This window comes from Anolis sagrei, chromosome Y, assembly GCF_037176765.1.
Source record: "Anolis sagrei isolate rAnoSag1 chromosome Y, rAnoSag1.mat, whole genome shotgun sequence".
Lineage (NCBI taxonomy): Eukaryota > Metazoa > Chordata > Lepidosauria > Squamata > Dactyloidae > Anolis > Anolis sagrei.
The window spans coordinates 81,288,373-81,311,122 of NC_090035.1; the positions used below are offsets into that span (position 1 = coordinate 81,288,373).

Here is a 22,750-nt window from a genome sequence, read left to right on the forward strand (position 1 = left end):
CAAACATTCAATGCCAATTTTGACATACAAACATATACAGACATACAGAGAGGCTATTTAACTTTTTTCTGGCCGCCAGGGGAGCTGTCGCTTTCATCGTCCACCTGCGACGCTGATGAAGCACTTCCGCATTCCCCGCATGCTTCCCCGCTGGAATGCTTTTGCTGGAGTCTTCTTTATGGCCTCATAAATCAGTTAATTTAGCCTCCCCACACTTTAAGGTGGTATCTAATTTTCCTACTTGACAGATGCAACTGTCCTTCGGGTTGCAAAGGTCGACAACAGGCTACACAATTGGTTGGAAACCCACTCCAACCCGGGCTGGCTTCGAACTCATGACCTTTTGGTCAGAGTGATCTTAATGCAGCTGACACTCAGCCAGCTGCGCCACAATCCTGGTGCTTCTTTGAAGCATGTGTGCCTTGGAGCCAGAAGGGTGGCGCAAGCCAAGGTTTGCCAGTGGGAGCATCCTTATTGGGAGCGTGCGCTGGAACTGATGTCTCCAAGCCAGACTTGCACATTTGTCCTGGTGCACGCCATTGGCACATAGAGTTTTCATTCCTCGCGCAAGGTCCTCTATGGCTGGTGCACCACAGATGCGTCTCCGAGATGATGTACATCTAGGCCGACATAGGTCTTCCACAATCTGAAATCATCTACTCATCATCCCAAGCATTGACTCAACCCGCATGGAGCAAAAGTTTGGATGTGCTGAAAGCAAAGGTGTTGCCGGACAATGTGGGAGTGTTCTGGCACTTGGAAGGGCATGTGCCTTGGAGCCAGAAAGAGGTGTGAACCGACTCCGCATAGGTCTGGATATAAAAGGATCTGTCTTCGGCGTGAATTAATTTCTCCGTGCCTGTCTTGCACATCAGTGGTGACGGGTGGCGCAAGGAGAGCATCGGGAAAGGTGGCAATGGCTCCCCAAGGTGAAATGACGTCCCTGGACCTCTCCTTCTGCCTCCTTGGAGGCGCCGTTGCCCTTTGGGTGCTCCTGAGAGCCTCCTGGTTCATTTGGTTCAAGATCCGTGTCCACATTCTCTCCGAGTATTGGAAAGCGGTGGACTTCTCCCATTACGGCACCTGGGCAGGTGAGTGCAAACACGCCCCATAGACTCCCCAAGGGCGCATCTATTCTGCACTGTATCATGCGTTCGGCACCACTTTGACTACCGAGACTCAATGCTAAGGAGATCCAGGGAGTTGTAGTTTGGTGACAGACCAGCACATTTTTTTTTGGTATGGAAGGCTCAAGATCTTGCCGAACTACAACTCCCAGATAATAATAATAATAATTCCATAACATGTGATGAGACATCCAGTTCTGTGATTCTAACTCAATGCTATGCCACCCTGGGAGTTGTATTTTGGTGACTCACTTGCACTTTAAGGCCCCTGGGGAACTATAACTTCCAGGATTCCATAGCATGTGATGAGATGTCTGTTTCTGCATTTTAACTCAATGCTATGCCATCCTGGGAGTTGTAGTATGGTGAGGTACCTGCACTTTTTTGAGGGTATGGAAGGTTCAAGACCTTATTAAACTACAACTCCCAGGATTTCCATAGCATGTAATGAGATGTCTGTTCCTGCATTTTTAACTCAATGCTATGCCATCCTGGGAGTTGTAGTATGGTGAGTTACCTGCACTTTTTTTGGGTATGGAAGGTTCAAGTAGTTGTTAAACTACAACTCCCAGGATTTCCATAGCATGTGATCAGATGTCTGTTTCTGCATTTTAACTCAATGCTATGCCATCCTGGGAGTTGTAGCATGGTGAGGTACCTGCACTTTTTGGAGGTATGGAAAGTTCAAGACCTTATTAAACTCCATCTCCCAGGATTTCCATAGCATGTGATTAGATGTCTGTTTCTGCATTTTTAACTCAATGCTATGCCATCCTGGGAGTTGTAGTATGGTGAGGTACCTACACTTTTTTGGGTATGGAAGGTTCAAGACCTTATTAAACTACAACTCCCAGGATTTCCATAGCATGTAATGAGATGTCTGTTCCTGCATTTTTAACTCAATGCTATGCCATCCTGGGAGTTGTAGTATGGTGAGTTACCTGCCCTTTTTTTTTGGGTATGGAAGGTTCAAGTAGTTGTTAAACTACAACTCCCAGGATTTCCATAGCATGTGATCAGATGCCTGTTTCTGCATTTTAACTCAATGCTATGCCATCCTGGGAGTTGTAGCATGGTGAGGTACCTGCACTTTTTGGAGGTATGGAAAGTTCAAGACCTTATTAAACTCCATCTCCCAGGATTTCCATAGCATGTGATTAGATGTCTGTTTCTGCATTTTTAACTCAATGCTATGCCATCCTGGGAGTTGTAGTATGGTGAGGTACCTACACTTTTTTGGGTATGGAAGGTTCAAGACCTTGTTAAACTACAACTCCCAGGATTTCCATAGCATGTGATGAGATGTCTGTTTCTGCATTTTAACTCAAATACTCTGTCATCTAGGGAAATTGTAGTTTGGTGACTTGCCAGCACTGATTGGCCGAGACAGATAAAGGCCCTGGGGAACTACAACTCCCAGGATAGCATAGCATGTAATGAGGTATCTGCTTCTGTGCTTTTAACTCAATGCTATGTCATCTTGGGAGTTGTAGTTCAGTGAATGCCAGGACCCACTGGCAGAGGCCGCTCAAGCCCTTGCCATACTACAACTCCCATGATTCCAGAGCATCAAGCCATGGCAGTTCGAGTGTTGTCATACTGCATCCTTTTTACAATGTTGATGCGGAAAGGTAAGGCAAAAGCCCTTGCTGAACTCCCTGGATTCCATAGTGTTGTCGAGTCATGGCAGTTCGACTGCACCTCATCAAAAGTATAAATCAGTTACTCATAGGATCAATCAAACCACATAAATTATGGAACAGATTGAAACCACATAAAGTGCTGAGTTTTGATATCAGACTCATCCATAGTCATTTTCCATACGCTATATATGGTAGTCATTGCAGGCCTTAATATTTTACTGGTGCTTCCCAAAATTAGTACGTCTTCTTGATTGGTGTTAACCTTGTGTTGACTTCCTTCTGAACAGTGGGAACATTGATCTTATCACTCTCCAGTTCTTCTCACAGTTTACTTTTCTGTTCTTATTAGCAACTTTTAATTACAGTCCAGGAAGCAGGTAGTTAGTCATTGCAGGCCTTAATATTTTACTGGTGCGTCCAAAATTAGTACATCTTCTTGATTGGTGTTAGCCTTGTGTTGACTTCCTTCTGAACAGTATTAACATTGATCTTATCCCTGTCGAGTTCTTATCACAGTTTACTTTTCAGTTCTTATTAGCAACTTTTAATTGCAGTCCAGGAAGCAGGTAGTTAGTCATTGCAGGCCTTAATATTTTACTGGTGCTTCCAAAATTATTAACTTCTTATTGGTTGGTGTTAGCCTTGTGTTGACTTCCTTCTGAACAGTATTAACATTGATCTTATCCCTGTCCAGTTCTTATCACAGTTTACTCTTCAGTTCTTACTAGCAACTTTTAATTACAGTCCAGCAAGCAGGTAGTTCGTCATTGCAGGCCTTAATATTTTACTGGTGCGTCCAAAATTATTAACTTCTTCTTGATTGGTGTTAGCCTTGTGTTGACTTCCTTCTGAACAGTGTCAACATTCATCTTATCACTGTCCAGTTCTTCTCACAGCTTACTTTTCAGTTCTTATTAGCAACTTTTAATTACAGTCCAGCAAGCAGGTAGTTAGTCCGGTCTTGGTCTTTTTAGAATTGGTGTCTCCAAAATTATTAGCTCCACTCATTCACTCTTCCATTCATTCCCACCCATTATGGAATCCATATTTATCAAATCTGCAATGATATTTTTGTGACAAAACTTGGGAGGAATCTCTGGATATTAAAATGATGATTTGAAAGTTGGGATCAATGCATAAATCCTAACCTGTCCCTTTTCTTGTTTTTGCAGTGGTCACCGGTGCTACAGCCGGCATCGGAAAAGCTTACGCCCATGAGGTGAGTGGCAGCTTTGAGTCAAGAGAGAAAAAGGGAGATACAAATATGGGATTCTTAGTCTACTTGCCTATGTATATTTATAATCAGTCATCTAAGTCTAAACCAATGATGGGCAACCTTTTGAACTTGGTGTGTCAATACTCGCCAAAAAACCGAGCATAACTCGAGTGGGGTGTCTGAGAAAAAAACCATAATTTCATGATATTGATAGTTTAATAACAAAAATATATTATTGTCATATATAACTGTATTTAATAAACCAAAAGCTAATTATTTAACTTATCTGCTTTTTCTATAATGTCATATATCTCGGCAATATAGGAAAATGCTGGTGTAGGAGCCGAGGATGAAATATCCATCTTGGGATGTGCCCCCATCTTCTCTGTATGTGGCTGCATGCGGCTGTGTGTCATCAAAAATGGCTACGCGTGTCAGTGCTGACACACGTGTCATAGGTTCGCCATCATGGGTCTAAACACTAGGCATGATTAGGTTCTGTCGGAATCTTCGTAATTCGGAATAAATTCAGCAAGATTTGCTTTTTGAAGCGATTTCAATGTTTTTAAGGAAACTGGAAATCTTTTTCCCCCTTCCAAAGCTTTTACACATTGTGTTCTACTTTTTCAGTGACTATTTCATTGAGTCTCAACCGATTCAACATCGTTTGTGGCACAAAAACAAAGTTTCTGCAATAGGACTGCACAATGAAACAGGAAACGACACTGTGGATTTATTATTATTTACTGTGGATTTATTTATTATTTATTCTCTACTGAATTTATATACCGCTCTTCTCCCCCCTGGGGGGACTCAAAGCGGTGCGCATCAAGGAATGGCAAGAATCAATGCCAAGATCTATACAAAACCAAAGCATAATTAAAACGATAACATGTTCGTTGTTTTTTATTTGTTCAATTGCATCCGACTCTTGGTGCCCTCTTGGACCAGTCCAGGCCAGAGCTCCCTGTCGGCCGTGGCCACCCGCAGCTCCTTCAAGGTCAAGTCAATCCCTTCAAGGAGACCATCCATCCATCTTGCCCCTAACCCTAACCCTATGCCTTCACTTTGTGTAATTTTCCTTCTTTAATGCCACTGTGGCACATTTGTCTAGGCCAGTGATGGGCAACCTTTTGAGCTTGGTGTGTCAAAATTTGCCAAAAAACCTGAGCATAACTTGGGTGGGGTGTCAACTTTGAGAAAAAAAACCCCATAATTTTGCAATATTTATAGTTTAAGTAAGAAAAATGTATATTCCACGCTGAGTTATGGAGTGAACAATGCTCAAATGTTAAATTTGTAGAGCCTTTTACAAATTTAAGGATGGAATGAGATTGGCTCTTATAAGCTGTACTTCTCTGTAGGCATGTGGCCGCGTGTCGTCAAAAATAGTCATGTGTGTCAGTGCTGACACACATGTCATAGGTTCACCATCACGGGTCTAGGCCAAACTCCATACTGATGTCAGTGCTGAAGATTCTGACTGTGTTGGTCAGTGACTCGATTTCAGTTTCTGATTTTCCATAAAACTTTAGATCATCCATGTACAGCAAGTGAGAGATTTTTGGTGAAATTTATTATTATTATTATTATTATTATTATTACTATATACCAGTGCAAATATTGGACTCTCCCTCAAGAGCAAAGTACATAAGACCAAAGTATTGTTTCTGCAGTGTAGATGCCGCCATGACTTTTCCAACTCTGTTTTTCCCTTTCCAGCTTGCCAAGAAAGGCCTCGATATCGTCCTGGTCAGCCGCTCCATGGAAAAGCTGAAGCAAGTGGCTGCTGAAATTGGTGAGACAAGGATTGACATATTGACTTAATCATTAACATTGGCTCTGCAAATCATTTCAGTGTTTTAATATTCTCAATATTGCATTTGCAAAAATAAGTACCACTGAAAAACAGGTGGAACAAGCAGACGTTGGAGACAGCTTTCAGGATGCATTCTGTACATGTTTTAGTTGGCTGCAAAAAGCCATTGCTCTAGTCTACAGTGTAGATGCATTTGATAACTGGGATACTTTTCACTGGATTTGGGTTTGTTCCATTTGACACTTTTGGCTCCATTTTAATGGGGAAACTGAGGCACATCCATCTCTTTTTCCCCCCTTTCTCCGCAGAGCAACTCTATGGCCGGAGCACCAAAGTGATTCAGGTGGAATTCACCGGAGGCTCAGAAATCTACGAATCCATCCACAAAGCTCTGGAAGGCTTAGAGATTGGCATTTTGGGTAAATTATGCCTCCATCTTTTCCTTTTGAGAGCCGGGATTCCCATTTCTTGATTCCCAACTAGAATGGATCCTTTGAAAGAGAGTCAAGGACAATCACTTGGTTTCGATGGCTCTCCCACGGCTGTTAAGGTGGTGCCAAACCGCATTCATTCTATATCAGGCACGGGCAAACTACAATCCTCCAGGTGTTTTGGATTTCAACTTCCACAATTCTGGCTGTTAGGAATTGTGGGAGTTGAAGTCTTAAACACCTTGAAAACCCAAGTTTGCCTATGTGTGTTCTAAGTGTATTTCCATCGCAAACCTCTCCAAGTTCTTTACCAATGCAAGTGTGTACCTTTTGGTCTTTCTCCAGTGAACAACGTTGGCATGAACCACATGGTGCCGTTAGAGTTCCTGCAGGCCCCCGACATCGAGAAGGTGACTACTATCTTTTCCATCAAGTGTTATGATCTAGGCTCCAGATTTGTGCACCATGTAGCATTTGTGCCAACATTTTCTACTGAAGAGTTGTAGAGTAGGTTCAATTAGCTGAGCTGCTATGGCATGTTGGTCTAAAGACCATTTATATCTGGGGAAGTCTCTGCCAAAAACCATAACTTTAGTCTTGGAGAAATTGATTGGCAGATATTCCTCTCAGCAGTCAGTCCTGAAAACCTTCAGAAGGTTTTTAAGACCCAACTGAGAGAGGGAGAAAATCACTATATCGTCTGCGTACAACAGGATGAAAACCTTTCTGCTCCTGATTACCATTAGCGTGTAGCAGAGTATCGCAGAAGCTCAGAATAATGGACTCTAGAGTCTCCGGTAAAAGCAGGTTTTCAGCTTTACTTAAGCAGCTCAAAATAGACAACATACACCATCAGCGGACAGACGTGGAAGGAAGTTTATCTCTGGCACGCCCTAATCTTTCACAGAGCAAGAACTCAGGGTCACATTCTCACAGCTTGTTCCTTTGCTGTTTAACCCTTCTGTGTCAAACTACATCCTGGCAATACAATTCTATTACAATCACAATCCTATCACATAAAATGACATTTAAACACACATCATATATGAATTGCACACTGACAATTCCCCCTCTTTAAATGTAAGTTTCTGTCCTTATTATATACACATTATCTTAACCACAATAACAACTTAACTTCTATAAGTAACATTCATTTGTTCTCTACACTACTTATAACGTTATTTATCAAACTACTATACACAAACACTCACATCTTTTGCAAAACACATCTTCAAAATATCACTTTTACATTCTTTGAACAACACAGTTGTCATCATCATCAGTATAGTCTTTTCCTACTGGAACTCTGTGGAATTTACCTGGCTTGGACAAATAAGGAATGAGTATATATTTGGTTTCTTCTCTCTTCCCTGCACTTACTTGTTCCAACTGAACTTCTTTGTCCTCCTGCTTTACCTGTCTGTTGGTTCTGACTCGTGTTTTTGCTGTTTTACTCTTGGGTGAACTTTTACTAGGCGTTAAACTCTCTGTTTTCACTGATTGCTGTTGCTGTTGCTTCACTTCATCACAAGATGTCACCCTACTTTCTTCACTTACAGATCTCTCACTAGCTTTTGGAAAGCCGTACAAACGCTCTGTGTTTGAATGAATTTGGTTCCAATCCCTAGGTCTTTCAAAATAGGCAATTTTCGCTAACTTTATAGTCTTGGGCATTTCCAAAAATTTGTAAAACCTTTTGTTATAACCAATAAATGTCATTTCCCCGTGTCTCTGTCGTTTTTGAGTTCTCTCACTTGCAGGTATCAACACATTAGCTTTTTGACTGAATATTTAAATTGACCAATCTCCATCCAATCAATATCCTTAGATCTCAAGAATTACTTAATTTCATCACTGCAAATTTCTGCTCCTTTATCAATTATAAGTGTGCCCAATTTCTTATCATAAACATTTTCAATCAAGTTTAGCCAATTAGACAATTTCTCAGTTGCTTCAGATACACCTTTTAGGAAATACACATGACCAAATCTGCTTAACCTTTCAACAATCAACATTACATATTTTGATCCACCACCACTCTCATCAAAAGGACCCCCTATATGCACATGTGCTTTCTCAAACAAGTTGTTTACCTTAATTTTTGATCTTTTGTAGAACTTGATAGGTACCTTTTTCACTTCCTGGCAAATTGCACAATCCAAATCGCCCTCGGGCTGAGAGCGGCGGTTAATAAGTGCAAGTAATAAATAAATAAATATAATAAATAATAGTAACACAACTCCATCTTATACTCTGGACATAGATTAAGTGTTTTCTTTAAACTTTCCATGGTTGCATGCCCCATAACACGATGAAATAAATGTACCCAACGATCGTGTTGTATCTGGCTGCCTACACACAAGATCTCAACATTTTCCTCTCCAACATTATTTACTTTGTTGAACATTTCTTACATTTTGTTTCATTTCACCCCTTTTCCAACTAACTTTAAGCCCAGCCTCTGATTCAGACCATCAGTGGCATCTGGCAGTTTCCCCTCTGGTTCCCAATTTTATGGCTTTACAACGTCACACTTTCAGATCATCAATCTCTGGGTCCAGCATGCCCCGCTCACAACTCTGCTTACTCCCGGAATCAGTCTTCCTACAAAGACACTCACCAGCTCTTGGTGAAACAGGCTCCAGTCACCACACAGATTCGGTCACAGCCTCCAACCTGGTCAGCAGCTCTGCAGGTCAGCAGGCCCAGGTTAACAAGCCCAGTCAGTGCGGGCCCATAACCAATTGTTAGCATGTAGCAGAGTATCGCATAAGCTCAGAATAATGGACTCTGGAGTCTCCGGTAAAAGCAGGTTTTCAGCTTTACTTAGGCAGCTCAAAATAGACAACATACACCATCAGCAGACAGATGTGAAGAACACAAACCGAAAGAGGTAGGAACTAATACAAAATGCAGCTGGGAGGAAGTTTATCTCTGGCACTCCCTAATCTTCCACAGAGCAAGAACTCAGGGTCACATTCTCACAGCTTGTTACTTTGCTGTTTAACCCTTCTGTGTCCAACTACATCCTGGCAATACAATTCTATTACAATCACAATCCTATCACATAAAATTACATTTAAACACACATCATACATGAATTACACACTGACAATTACTGGTGAAGGAAGGTCAATTTTAGCTAAACAAGGCACTAAATCATTCATATAGATGTTTAAAAGAGTGTGAGGTGGGGCAGAACGCACCCCTGTTTTTCACCCTCTATTTAGCTGTTCCATAACAATGTTGGCAATGTGTTGTGTGCCTCCAATACCATAGTGTTGGGCTGGAGGACCTAGAAAGTGCCTGGAGAGGACATACTTGGGTGAATGAAACTAATACCAAACCCTATTCTCCCCTTTCCTTTTAGTACATTGACAACATGGTGAATTGCAACATCCTTTCGACCGTGAAGGTATGTGGAATGCCACCAGGATTCTGTCTTTGTGTATAGAATCTATAAAATACCAGAATTCTTCCCATGTCCTTGTTCCACGGCTACAATTTTGCACTATCCCACTCCCTCGCCTTATGTTTACAGTCCAGCCATGTTCTTCTGTACCGTGTCGCCATAAGTTATTGTGCACTGTTTTAATTGCTATTTTTTATGCCAGATGTTTTTATTTAATTGTACTTGTATTTTACGGTGCATTTTATGCTCTGCTTTAGGCATTTTGTAAGTCCCCTCAGGTTGATGGAGGCGGGTACAAGAATAAAGTTATTGTTATTGTTAAATGATTTGTGGGACGTACTTTGTTGGATGTGGATTAACCAAAACTGCAGACAATAGAGAACTCAATTGAGATTACTCTTTCTTCGCAGATGACAGAAGCCATCCTTCCTCAAATGGTTGCCAGGTAGGAGACAAAGATGGTCTTCTGTCTCAAGGGGGGAAGCTGTAGATGTTGTAGGACTGCAATACCCATTAGTCCTCTCCACCGAAGCCAGAGATTGTTAGCTGAGCTTTAGCATAGCTGCTTAATCATCATTAGCAATACAGCTTACCAACTGAAAGGTTGACAGTTCGAAGCCCGGGTCGGGGTGAGCACCTGACCTTCAGCCCAGCTTACTGTCCACCTAAGCAGTCTGAAAACAGCTGTGAGCTGTGAGTAGAAAAATTAGGCACCACTTAAGTGGGGAGATATTTTACAGCACCATAAAAGAAATACCAGAAATGTTGGCAATCAAAGGAAGGAGTAAGTCTGTGATCAAGACTCTGCGTCATAGAGGATGGAGCGACACCACCCCCCTGTGGCAGGAATCGAGTACAAGGGTGAAAGGCCACTATACACCAAAAAGTAATACAGTTATGTAATCATAAGAATGTATATCATATCTATGCTCTAGGCTTGGTTGATCCAGTTCGTTAATTTCTTATCTCGTTATTAATTCGTTAAATAATTACTTTTAGAAGCGATATCGACGCATTTTGGCAACCCAGAAGTGTTTTTGCCATATCGAAGCCACGTCCGCCATCTTCCTTATGACTTCTGCCAGTGAATCGTAAATGCTGGGGGCGTGGCCTTCAGGAACAGCTGTTCTTACACACGCCCACCTCCTTCCTCTTTGCATCAGTGGCTTTGCGAGGAGGGTGTGGCTACCTCCCTGGCTACAAGCGGCGATGTGGAAGAGCTGGGCGTAGCCACGCCCACCTCGCAAAGCCTTTGATGCAAAGAGGAAGGAGGTGGGCGTGGAAATAATTTAAAAATCGAACCTCCAGCGCCCCCTACATACAAAACGAGTTTAGAACCATTTTTTCTTGATCAACCAAGCCGATGCAACTGGTTTCCTACATCTCCCCTTTATTTGTTTGTTTAAAGGCCAGGTCATATATAGGACATCATCCTGGGGGGGGGGGGGGGAAGGTCAGCAGAGCATGAGGCTGGCAAGAAGCTTATAACAATGGGATATATATCAAATGTAGCAGTCCTAGATCATTACATAAGCCATCAATAGTTGTGTAGAGTAAACAAATTGGATTATAAAAGTTTTATCAAGCAGGTACAGTGTTTTGCTTAATATGTTAAGCTAAGCCATTAAAAGAAAGCAACATGCATAAATATTTTGTTGAAATTATTTGTGAGATTGAAACAACACATAGAATTGACTGGAGGGTGAACTTGGGAATGGGATTTTGGAGGCCTTGGTGTCACGTCATATTTCTAGGGGCAAATGTAGCGAGCAGGAACCCAAAGCACTTGATTTAAGAAGCCAATGACAGAGAATGTGTGATTAAACAAATTTTGTCAAAAAGCAAGTCGTGTTTGTTAAAGTCCATAGGTTTATGACAGCTGAAGCAGGAACTCAAATCGGCCCGTCACAGCAGCGTATTTTTGGCTTCAGGCGATGAGGGGAGCTGGGCCTTCTCACTTCGGATCTGGCAACCTGTATCAAGGGAGCAGGAGGGGGTAGGGAGAGGGAAATGCTTCTGGATCCTGGTAACGAAAGAAGAATCAGATAAAATTAAATTTAAATGATTAATGGTAAATAACACATATAGGAAGGCCATTGTTGGAAAGCTGTTGGAAAGCGAAAGTGAAAAGAGCAGCGAAGAGACCAGGGGGCTGATTCCCCCTTTTGGTTTGTGTGTGAGAAGAAGCAGATGGTTTGTAGAGGTATGATTGGAACGTTTAGCAATCTCGTTTTATTTATTATTTATTTATTTGCTTTTCTTTTATACCGCATATATCAGCCTGATACGGCGACTCTATGCGGTTTTGTGTGGCCATCGTATGGAATGTTAAAGATATGGGCAGAACATTGTGAACGTAGCATTGTAATATAAGGTATGTTGTAGTAGAGATGTCTATGAATGTAAAGGTATAAAGAAAGTGGTTGATAACATATTTGGATTGTTGTCTTTTTGTAAGGAGTTAACTAAATGTAACCAGAGAATGTGTCAATAGTGACATGTTGACACATGTTGACAAGCTGGAAAGTGTCCAGAGGAGGGCGACTAAAATGATCAAGGGTCTGGAGAACAAGCCCTATGAGGAGCGGCTTAGGGAACTGGGCATGTTTAGCCTGAAGAAGAGAAGGCTGAGAGGAGATATGATAGCCATGTATAAATATGTGAGAGGAAGCCACAGGGAGGAGGGAGCAAGCTTGTTTTCTGCTTCCTTGGAGACTAGGACGCGGAACAATGGCTTCAAACTACAAGAGAGGAGATTCCATCTGAACATTAGGAAGAACTTCCTGACTGTGAGAGCCGTTCAGCAGTGGAACTCTCTGCCCCGGAGTGTGGTGGAGGCTCCCTCTTTGGAAGCTTTTAAGCAGAGGCTGGATGGCCATTTGTCAGGGGTGATTTGAATGCAATATTCCTGCTTCTTGGCAGGGGGTTGGACTGGATGGCCCATGAGGTCTCTTCCAACTCTATGATTCTATGATTCTATGATTCTATGATTCTACATGAAGAATTGTGTAAGGGGAAAATGAGGGAAAATGTGTGTTGTCTGTTTGTGAATGTTGGTTTGTCCCAGTGTCTATGGGGTTTATGTTAAATTTAGTTGTAAACATGTGTATTGGGTTTGGATAAAGAGTTTGTTATATGTAGAATAGATCTATTGGTTATCATAGACATGTGTATCGAATGTCATGTGTCTTATCTTTTGTTATGGAAAGTAGTGAGGAAAATGAGGCAAAGAGTGTAAGTGGTTGTAGTTGAAATGACTGTTGTAGTCAGGAGTTTATTAACTGTGATATCCTATTGAGGATGGGTTTTTTATGAAACACCTGTTGACTGTATGTAGATATAACATTAGTAGTTGTTGGGTTAAATCTCTTAGTGTTTTAATGTTTGTGTTGATGTTTGTTTGATGTATATTGTAGCTTGTAAGTTTGTCATGATTTAGATGTGTAGGGATGGCTTGGAGACAGAACCAGAACTGTCTATAATGGAGAGATCAGATCAACTGAACATCTCAAGATATTTAAAATGACAAAACTGAGTGTGTTAAACCCAGGTCAATAGTAGCAAGCCATGTTTAACCCCTAGCATTGGGGTGGCATTAGTTAAAATCTTTGGAACTGGCACAGAGTCATAAAAGGAAAAAAAAAGCAGCTTTAAGCTCTTTTTTAGGTTTAGGTAGCAATGTGGGCGGAGTCTAGAAAGAATAGACTCGACCAAGGTAGAAAATGTTGTATTAAAATCTTTAGGGAATGTATTTTGAGCAATGTTATGGGTAAGTGGTTTTAATCTGTTGAAATATATTATTTTTATATCTTTATATGTGGATGAGTGAGACAATGATCAACAGTAAACCCGTTGGAAAACTTTAGTGATTGTGTAATGAAAGCCTGTGCTGGATGGGGTCGCACTCCCCTTGAAGGCGCAGGTTCGCAGCTTGGGTGTGACCCTGGATTCATCGTTGAGCCTGGATCCCCAGGTTTCAGCGGTGACCAGGGGAGCATTTGCACAGCTTCGGCTCGTGCGCCAGCTGCGCCCGTACCTCGGGAAGTCTGACTTGGCCACGGTGGTACACGCTTTGGTCACATCCCGCCTTGACTACTGCAACGCTCTCTACGTGGGGCTGCCCTTGAAGACGGCCCGGAAGCTCCAGCTAGTCCAGCACGCGGCAGCCATGTTGTTAACAGGAGCAGGGCGTAGGGAGCACACAACGCCCCTTCTGTCCCAGCTCCACTGGCTGCCGATTTGCTACCGGGCCCAATTTAAGGTGCTGGTACTATCCTACAAAGCCCTAAACGGTTCCGGCCCAAAATACCTTGCAGACCGCATCTTGGCCTACGAGCCCACGAGGACCTTGAGATCATCCGGGGAGGCCCTTCTCTCGATCCCGTCTGCCTCACAGGCACGTCTGGCGGGGACGAGAGAGCGGGCCTTCTCGGTGGTGGCCCCCCGGCTGTGGAACGCCCTCCCTGCTGAAGTTAGACAGGCGCCCTCTCTTATGGCCTTTCGTAAGAGCCTGAAAACATGGCTCTTCGAGTTGGCCTTCAACTGAGTGCTATATCTTTGGTAATGATGACCGGAATGGACCACGACTATGAGACTGACTATGACCCATGATATGACGAAGCGGATTTTTAGTATAAGTATATGTTAAGTAGTAGTAGTATGTTATGTACTGTTCTGATTACTGTAAATTGTCTTTTCTATGTTGTTGTTCACCGCCACGAGTCGCCCCCTGGGCTGAGAGTGGCGGTAAATAAGTGCAAGTAATAAATAAATAAATAAATAAATAATGAGAAATGGGTAATAGGTTTTGTAGTTTGAGGATGAAAAGGCATGACTCTCATAGAGCTGTGTTTTGTTGCAGAGCAAGCATTCTGACAGTCATTAATCAATCAATCAATGATTTATTATGGTCTTTGACCAGCACAGTATAGAATTGGGCATCGGTGTGTAAGGAAAGGAATTGTAGTTTTTAAGTATATCAGGTATAAAAGCAGAATAAAAGCAGATTAAAAACATGTTATAACATCTTATAAAAGAGACAAATTAAAAGGATAGGCTATCTTAAAAGAAATAGGAGAGGTGCGGTGTTTTTGTGTGTTGTAATTAGAGCCTAGATGGCTCTTGGTACGGCTTATCTCTCTCTCCCGGAATGTAGCCCCCCTTCTTTGTGGGGTGGGCTGCTTGTTGGCTTCGGTCTCTCACAGAGAGAGAGGGAGAGATTTCTTCCATGGATCTCAGTGTTCGTAAGGTAGAGATATAATGTGTGTATAAAGCAATAAATGTCTGGTTTTGAGTATCGTTTTAGTAATTTTTTATGAAATAGGTATTTTAGACCTTTCATTAAAATAAAACAAGGAAAAGGGGGGGGGGTGTCTGTCTTGGACGTTTTAGGAAAGGAAGAGGAACATCAAAGGAAACAAACAAAACTATTATTTGTAGATCTAATAAACTCAATCTTAAGATGAACTAAGGAAGAATTTTTAAAGTATGTTGTTGTTGTTCATTCGTTCAGTCGTCTCCGACTCTTCGTGACCTCGTGGACCAGCCCACGCCAGAGCTCCCTGTCGGCCGTCACCACCCCCAGCTCCTTAAAGGTCAGTCCAGTCACTTCAAGGATGCCATCCATCCATCTTGCCCTTGGTCGGCCCCTCTTCCTTTTACCTTCCACTTTCCCCAGCATAATTGTCTTCTCTAGGCTTTGCTGTCTCCTCATGATGTGGCCAAAGTACTTCAACTTTGTCTCTAGTATCCTTCCTTCCAGTGAGCAGCCGGGCTTTATTTCCTGGAGGATGGACTGGTTGGATCTTCTCGCAGTCCAAGGCACTCTCAGCACTTTCCTCCAGCACCACAGCTCAAAAGCATCGATCTTCCTTCGCTCAGCCTTCCCTATGGTCCAGCTCTCACATCCGTAGGTGACTACAGGGAATACCATGGCTTGGACTAGGCGGATCTTTGTTGCCAGTCTGATGTCTCTACTCTTTACTATTTTATCGAGACTGGACATTGCTCTCCTCCCAAGAAGTAAGCGTCTTCTGATTTCCTGGCCACAGTCTGCATCTGCAGTCATCTTCGCACCTAGAAATACAAAGTCTGTCACGGCCTCCACATTTTCTCCCTCTATTTTCCAGTTGTCAATCATTCTTGTTGCCATCATCTTGGTTTTTTTGACATTCAGCTGCAACCCGGCTTTTGCGCTTTCTTCTTTCACCTTGATTAGAAGGCTCCTCAGCTCCTCCTCGCTTTCGGCCATCAGAGTGGTGTCATCTGCATATCTGAGGTTGTTAATGTTTCTTCCAGCCATTTTCACCCCAGCTTTGCATTCATCCAGCCCCGCACATCCTCGCATGATGTGCTCTGCATACAAGTTAAAAAGGTTGGGTGAGAGGATGCAGCCTTGCCGGACGCCTTTCCCAATCTGGAACCAGTCTGTTGTTCCGTGGTTTTAAAGTATAATATGATTAATAACACAGCAAGATATGTTATCGTGTAAGCATGTTTTGGCAACCAACATTTTGTAAGAAGTGTGTTTTTGTGAAGCCGATTGATTTGTAGGCATCAAGTGAAATGGCATGGAAAACAAGCATGCAATCCTTTAGGTGTGATTAAAATGTAGGATTGTATGAGTTGAATGTAATGTGAGTCTTATACATAATTGACCCTTTGAAATGAAAGGGACAAGAAGTTTTGTGTGTCAAGTTTGGTTTAATTTTATTGTTGGTGGAGTTTACAATGTTCTTTGATTGTGAACTACAGATCTCAGGAACCACAATTCCTGAGTTATGAAATCAACACCAACTCTATCAGTATTTAAATTATTGTGTATAGGTGTTGGCATCAAACTAGATCAAGCAAATGAAAATCTATTTTGTATATCAGACATTTATATTATAATTTATAACAGGTAGCAAACTTATAACTATGAAATAGCAATAACAATGAAAATAATCTCAAACAATCTCTCAGTTGAGGGTCAATATAACACAAAGAACTGTCTGAAAGAGTTACAGCATAACTCTGGAACTTCTGATTGAACAGAAGTTTCATTCTGAAAATCATTTTGTAACAAATGTTCATTTAATGACATTATAAGTTTTTCTAACCATATTTATCACAGGAGCTTTATGTTTTTGCTGAATGGAAATGTTTTAATGATGTCTTTTGGGGGGAGGGGTTAAAAGAGAACACTAACATAGCTATCTAGCTAGTGCCGATTGAAACTCAATGGAATGGGATAGGGGTCGTTAAACTGTCTCACCAATGATGTATTAGGAAAAGTGAGGAATCTGCGACCTGACGGTCCATCCAGACTTAATGTAAGCACTGTTTATTTATGTAACACCCCCTGCAAAAGCAGGCTCAAAACCTGGGTAGTGAATGATGACATTAAAGATTGTTTTGTAATCAAAGTTAGGCTGTTCAAACGCCAATGTTTGGATTTCGGGAGCCCACTGAATGTATGGAAAAGCAGGATCAAATGTCATTGTTGGGAGCTCTGGTCGGCCAGCTGTTTTAGTGAATGTGTCGGAGCCATAAATTAGGTCTGGAATCACAGCTGTTGTGCCTTGAATGTGATCAGTGGAGGATACAGTTCCCCCGAACTCTGTCATGTCATGAAGGGTTATGTTCTTTTGTCCTGCAGCATTTTGAATTGTTTGTGAAATCATGTCTCTCAGTGGCTGTGGCTGAGAAAACTCCCCAAGACTTGGCTGTTTATTCTCAAGGGGAGAGGAGGGGAGATTTAGATCGTGATTTAGATCGGCGGGCAAAGTTAGCTGTGGATATCTCATTTCAAGCGGGGTAAAAAGAGGATTTATGATCTGAGTTGGAAGGGGTTGGCTTGTGATTGGAGCCAAGGGTGGGCGATTATCTGTCACTCCCAGGAGAGTGATAACTTCGCAACACCGCTTCCAAAGGGACAATTGTTGAATTGTCCCCTGGGGTTTTTCATGAAAAGTTTGACCTATCTTGACCCAATCCGATGGGTTTAAAGAACCATTTTTTGGATACCAAGAGCAATGATACCTGATCTCCCCAAGTAAATCTTCTACCTGGCCCTGAGTTACTTCAAAATACCCTGCCTGTCTTAATAACCCATACAGTTCTTGTGCATGAACATCATTCTGCTGAACTGATACACTTAACCCCATACTTACGATTGTGGGAGCGAGCAAGCTCGCTGAGGTGCGCACCGTTTTGCTTTTCCAGCAATAAGCATGGGATGGAAGGTCTGGATCCTATCACGTCGTCGGTCACCAGATGTCGGGACGCAATAATGACCAGGCGGGAGACAGGGTGTAGAAGTGAATGATGATGGCTTTTTTATTGTTGCCCAAGCAAAGCTTATATGGGTTCTGGTGCTCTTCAGCAAAAGTCTGCATAGCAACAGTGGGGGATTACATAATGGCCAGGTGATTGGTGGAACTCTCAAGGGTCAGGTAATCTACAGGTGAGGTCAGCTATAGGTGAGGTAATCCTTCCTGCCCTCAAGGGTAATGTCCTTACATGGTCAGTGGGGTAGGAACCGTGTGTGCATCTGGTGAGTACGGTTTGCCGATGCTCTCCAGTGGCAACTGGTTTCCTACAGGTCACCACAACATGAGGAAGCATATTTAGTAGGGTTGGGCAATCCAGTTTGTTATTTTCTTATCTCGTTATTAATTCGTTATTTTTAACCCTTAAGAAGCGATATCGACGCTTTTTAGCAACCCAGAAGTGTTTCTGCCATATCGAAGCTGCGTCCGCCATCTTTAAAATGACTTCCGCCAGTAAATGTTGGGGGCATGGCCTTTAGGAACAGCTGTCAAAGGGATAATAGCACTGTTTCCTCTTTGCTCCTCCCGCCCCTTGGGAGCATCTGCCAAACCTCTGGTTGCCCCATCCATATTTTATTCTGTTTTCCACCTAATGAGGCTTTCTTGTAGGCACTGCATCGGCGGCTTTGTGAGGTGGGCGTGGCTACGCCCAGCTCTTCCGCATTGCCGCTTGTTGCCAGGGAGGTATATATTATATTATATAATATACAATAATATAATATAATATAATAATATTATAATAATATAATATATAATAATATAATATGGAGCCCCCGGTGGCACAGTGGGTTAAAGCACTGAGCTGCTGAGCTTGTTGATCGAAAGGTCGCAGGTTCGATTCCAGGGAGCGGCGTGAGCTTCCGCTGTCAGCCCTAGGTTCTGCCAACCTAGCAGTTCAAAAACATGCAAATGTGAGTAGATCAATAGGTACCGCTCCGGCGGGAAGGTAACAGCGCTCCATGCAGTCATGCCGGCCACATGACCTTGGAGGTGTCTACGGACAACGCCGGCTCTTCGGCTTAGAAATGGAGATGAGCACCACACCCCAGAGTCAGACATGACTGGACTTAATGTCAGGGGACTACCTTTACCTTTACTAATATAATATAATATAATATAATATACAATAATATAATATAATATAATATAATAATAATATAATATAATATAATATATAATATAATATAATATAGTTGTTTGTTTTATCACACCAACAGTCAACAACAGAGGGAGAGGGAAGCTTCAGAAGTGCCCCCTGTCCCGTTTGGAGGGTTTTTTTAGCATATTGCGCAATCGCGTCCGCCATTAACGTATCGATTCGAAATTTACGAAATTTTGTAAATTTCAAAATTTTGAAAACGGAAATTTCAGAAGTCCTATCAAAATTGAAACGGCAGCACACCCTAGAAACGAAACGAGTTTAGAACCAAATTTTTCCTTGAACTCCCAAGCCTAATATTTAGGGGTCACGGTGTTAGAAAGGTTGAGAACCACTGGTTTAATGGCATTGAATATTTGCCATGTACATGTTCTGTGATCCGCCCCGAGTCCCCTTCGGGATGAGAAGGGCGGACTATAAATTCCGTAAATAAATAAAAAGATAATGTACTGTTAGATAGGAAGGCATTGACTGTAACTCCATTGAGCATTACTGTTTGGAAAATACAGTTCTGATGGACATGTGGTCACACATATCCACTGAAAGGTTAAACAAGTGGTGATGTGGAAATTGAGGAACAGGAAAAGGAGCTGAGATGACCATGTGACAGGCATGATGAAGGCTACGTCCTTCCCTGTTGTCTTTGGTGTTGAGAAGCTGTGGGTAGAAAAGGGAGTAGCCGGTATGTGTGTTTTTCTCTTGCCACGTGCTTGACTTGCCATGCATCTCTTGCTATGATTATCTTGCAACACTTCTTGCTGGATTGTCACTGTATCGGTTGTGAGTATATCCCTGATCCTGATGTGTATATAGTTGAACATAAGCAATGAGTCAAGATTAAAACCTCCACTGAGAGTTTGAGTGAAAACCAGTGTTTGCTTAAGGTCAGAGGCTGTGCAGTCAATCTCTGCTGACTATTGATAAAAGACTCTGCAAGGTTTGGTTGGATTTAATAGCTTGCCCTGAGACAATCACTCCAGTTCACAGCATAGGGGAGATATGGTAGAGGAACTATAAATCATGTAACTTCTCCGTTTTTTTCCGATAGAAGTGAGGAATGTTGGGTGTTGCAGTCCAAGCAGGTCAACAGGGAAACATCAAGAGGCACCACGGGACAGTGACTGCATTGGGCTTGGGCTCTGGGTCACGTTAAGAAGAAGATATGTTTGTTTTCTGCCTTTGCAGCATTTTGGAGAGTCTATAGCTGGACTTGGACAGCTGTAGGGTGAACGGGACCTCTAACACACCCCCCCCCCCCATGTATCTCTTTGTAGGAAGAAGGGGATCATAATAAACATCTCCTCTGGAGCCGCCTGGAGACCCTCACCCTGGACTGCGATGTACAGTGCCTGCAAGGTGAGACAAACACCAAGCAGGGCAGTTCAGCTTCTGCCCTGCAACTCGATTACTCTGCTTGAGAGACCCTGTTCCCATTTCTGATGTTTCCCAGCACCCCTGTGAAATTGAATGTGGGGTCGCTGCCCCAATGGCACAGTTGCGCAAGCTATTTGGGAGGGAAAATGCCATGTCAAAGATCCAATGGGACCGTTCAATGTCACACGACACTTTCCTTGCTTCCCCTTTCAGACTTCTGTGGATTTGTTCTCGCGGGCGTTAAACATGGAATACAAGTCTAAAGGCATCATTGTACAAGTATGTTGCAACTGAAATAGCCTTTTAACTCCTCCCCCCCCCTCTACACTCTCTCCTGCTCCTCCTCCTCTTTTTTCTCCATCCTTCTTTTTTGTCTTCTTTTCTCTCTCTTCCTTCTCCTGATTTGCTTTCCTTCTCCTCTTCTGACTTTTTCTTTTTCCTTTTTCTACCACTGCTATCTCTTCCCCCCTTTTTTGCTCTGCCTCCTCCCCCTCCTTCTCTTTCTTCTTCTTGGTCCTCAGCTTGTACCTTTTTCTGTCCTTTTCCTTCATCCCCCTTTTCTTCTTCTTTATCTTTGTTCTTTTAATCTCTTCCTTCCCTTCCTTCCTCTTCTTAATTGTCTTCTACCTCCTTTCCCCTCCTCCTCCTCCTCCTCCCTTCTCCTCTCCTCCTCTTCCATCACCTTGCTTTCTTCTATTTGTTCTCTTCCTTCTTCTCTCCTCTTCTGTCATCTTATTTTTCTTCCTCCTCCTCCTCATCTTCTAATCTTTCTGCTCCCTCCTCTTCTTCTTTCTTCATCTTCCTTTTTTTATTCTCTTCCCTCTTTTGTCCTCCTCTTTCTCTTTCTTCCTCCTCATCCTCCTTCCTTCTCCTTTTCTCCTCTTCCTTTGTGCTTTTTCCCCCTTCTCTTCATTCTCTTCTCTCTTCTTCTCCCGGGCATTAAACATGGAATACAGTTCTAAAGGCATCATTGTACAGGTACGTTGCAACTGAAATGGCCTTTTAACTCCTTCTTGTTTTCCTCTACACTTTCTCCTCCTCCTCCTCTTCCCTTTTCTTCTCTTCTTTTTTTTCTCCTCTTCCTTTGTCCTTTTTCTTCCCTTCATTCTCTTCTTCCTTCTTCTCTTCTCTTCCTTCATCTTATTTTTCTTCATCTCTTCCTCCTCCTTCTCTCAAGCTCCAAGCTGTGTCTACCAGGCCCTTGTCTTCTCCCTCCCTCCATCTTTGGGTCCGTTTTTGGAATATAATCTCTGGTCCATCCCGTTTCGAGAGAACGAACACACCTTTGTCCTTCTCTTGGGCTTCCCTTTCCCTCCACAGAGCGTCTTACCAATAGTTGTTGACACCAACATGACCAAGCTCTTTAACATCCGGGTCGCAAAGATGTCTCCCGAGGAGTATGCCCACAAAGCCTTGAACACTGTGGGTTTCACCAACAGAACCTCGGGGTGCCTCAGCCACAGCTTGCAGGTGAGTTGGGGGCAAGAGGCATTTCCTCACTCCACAAAATCCACCCCACTTTCCTGGCCAATGAAACCCTTTGGAAACGTCCCAAGAAGTTGAGATTTGAGGTCAGTTTTCTGCCCATTCTCTCCAGAACACCAATAACTTCTCCCCAAACAAAGCTCTGCTTTGGGTCCTATTATAGGAAGAGATCTCCCCTATCTTCAACAATAGGAAAAGTGGGTACAAAGTAGTTTTGGGTTGTGTTTTTTGCTGGGTGGTGAAGTCGAACTAAAATTAATATATGAGAGAAGGACCATGTCGTCTACATATACAGAAATAGTGTCAAGCAGTGTAGATGTGCCTTAAGCCACTCTTCTGGTGACCTTGCCTCTGCCAAACTTTTCCAAAAGTGATATTACCTAACTTTCCTCTCTCTTTGGCTTTTGATTCAGAATTTCATGTTGGAATGGTTCTTCCCAACGTCATTAGTGTACCACACATCCTATGGACGTTTCATCCATCGGGCTATGCTGAAGTCCCTTTTCAAATAATGTATTTTCACCTTCCTGATGGTTCTTGCGGAAAGGAGCCGGACCACGACCAGGATCGTGCAGAGCAATCGGTTGCTATTGGTTCCAAACCAAATCCTTGTACTATTAAAATGATGGTTGCATCACAATTTAATAAATCCCTCATTATGCATTATGGATGGAAATGTATTGCTTGCTGCTATAGTTCTATGTAGAAATTAGCAGAAATTAGCTAGCTGTGGTTTCCAATGGGCAAGGCTGCACTTAATCACACTATCCAA

General features: G+C 42.6%; 2 protein-coding genes across 2 annotated transcripts in view; both read left to right on the forward strand.

The window, feature by feature from the left end:
- The window catches only part of LOC132780442 (very-long-chain 3-oxoacyl-CoA reductase-like), a 62,735-nt gene that overhangs the window by 10,361 nt on the left and 29,624 nt on the right, over nucleotides 1-22,750 (forward strand). The gene's annotated exons all lie outside the window — the stretch shown is intronic.
- On the forward strand, nucleotides 917-22,490 carry LOC137095273 (very-long-chain 3-oxoacyl-CoA reductase-like). The gene is made up of 11 exons (XM_067461720.1): nucleotides 917-1,091; nucleotides 3,943-3,989; nucleotides 5,709-5,784; nucleotides 6,114-6,224; nucleotides 6,582-6,646; nucleotides 9,607-9,651; nucleotides 10,059-10,093; nucleotides 20,394-20,475; nucleotides 20,707-20,772; nucleotides 21,814-21,963; nucleotides 22,392-22,490. Exons 1-11 carry the CDS (start codon nucleotides 917-919, stop codon nucleotides 22,488-22,490), a joined length of 951 nt encoding a protein of 316 aa, XP_067317821.1.

Coding starts and splice junctions, on each gene's coding strand:
- LOC137095273 (XM_067461720.1), top strand. CDS start 917: ATGGCTCCCCAAGGTGAAATGACGTCCCTGGACCTCTCCTTCTGCCTC. Junction 9,652..10,058: donor ACATCCTTTCGACCGTGAAG/GTATGTGGAATG, acceptor CTTTCTTCGCAG/ATGACAGAAGCCATCCTTCC. Junction 10,094..20,393: donor CTTCCTCAAATGGTTGCCAG/GTAGGAGACAAA, acceptor ATCTCTTTGTAG/GAAGAAGGGGATCATAATAA.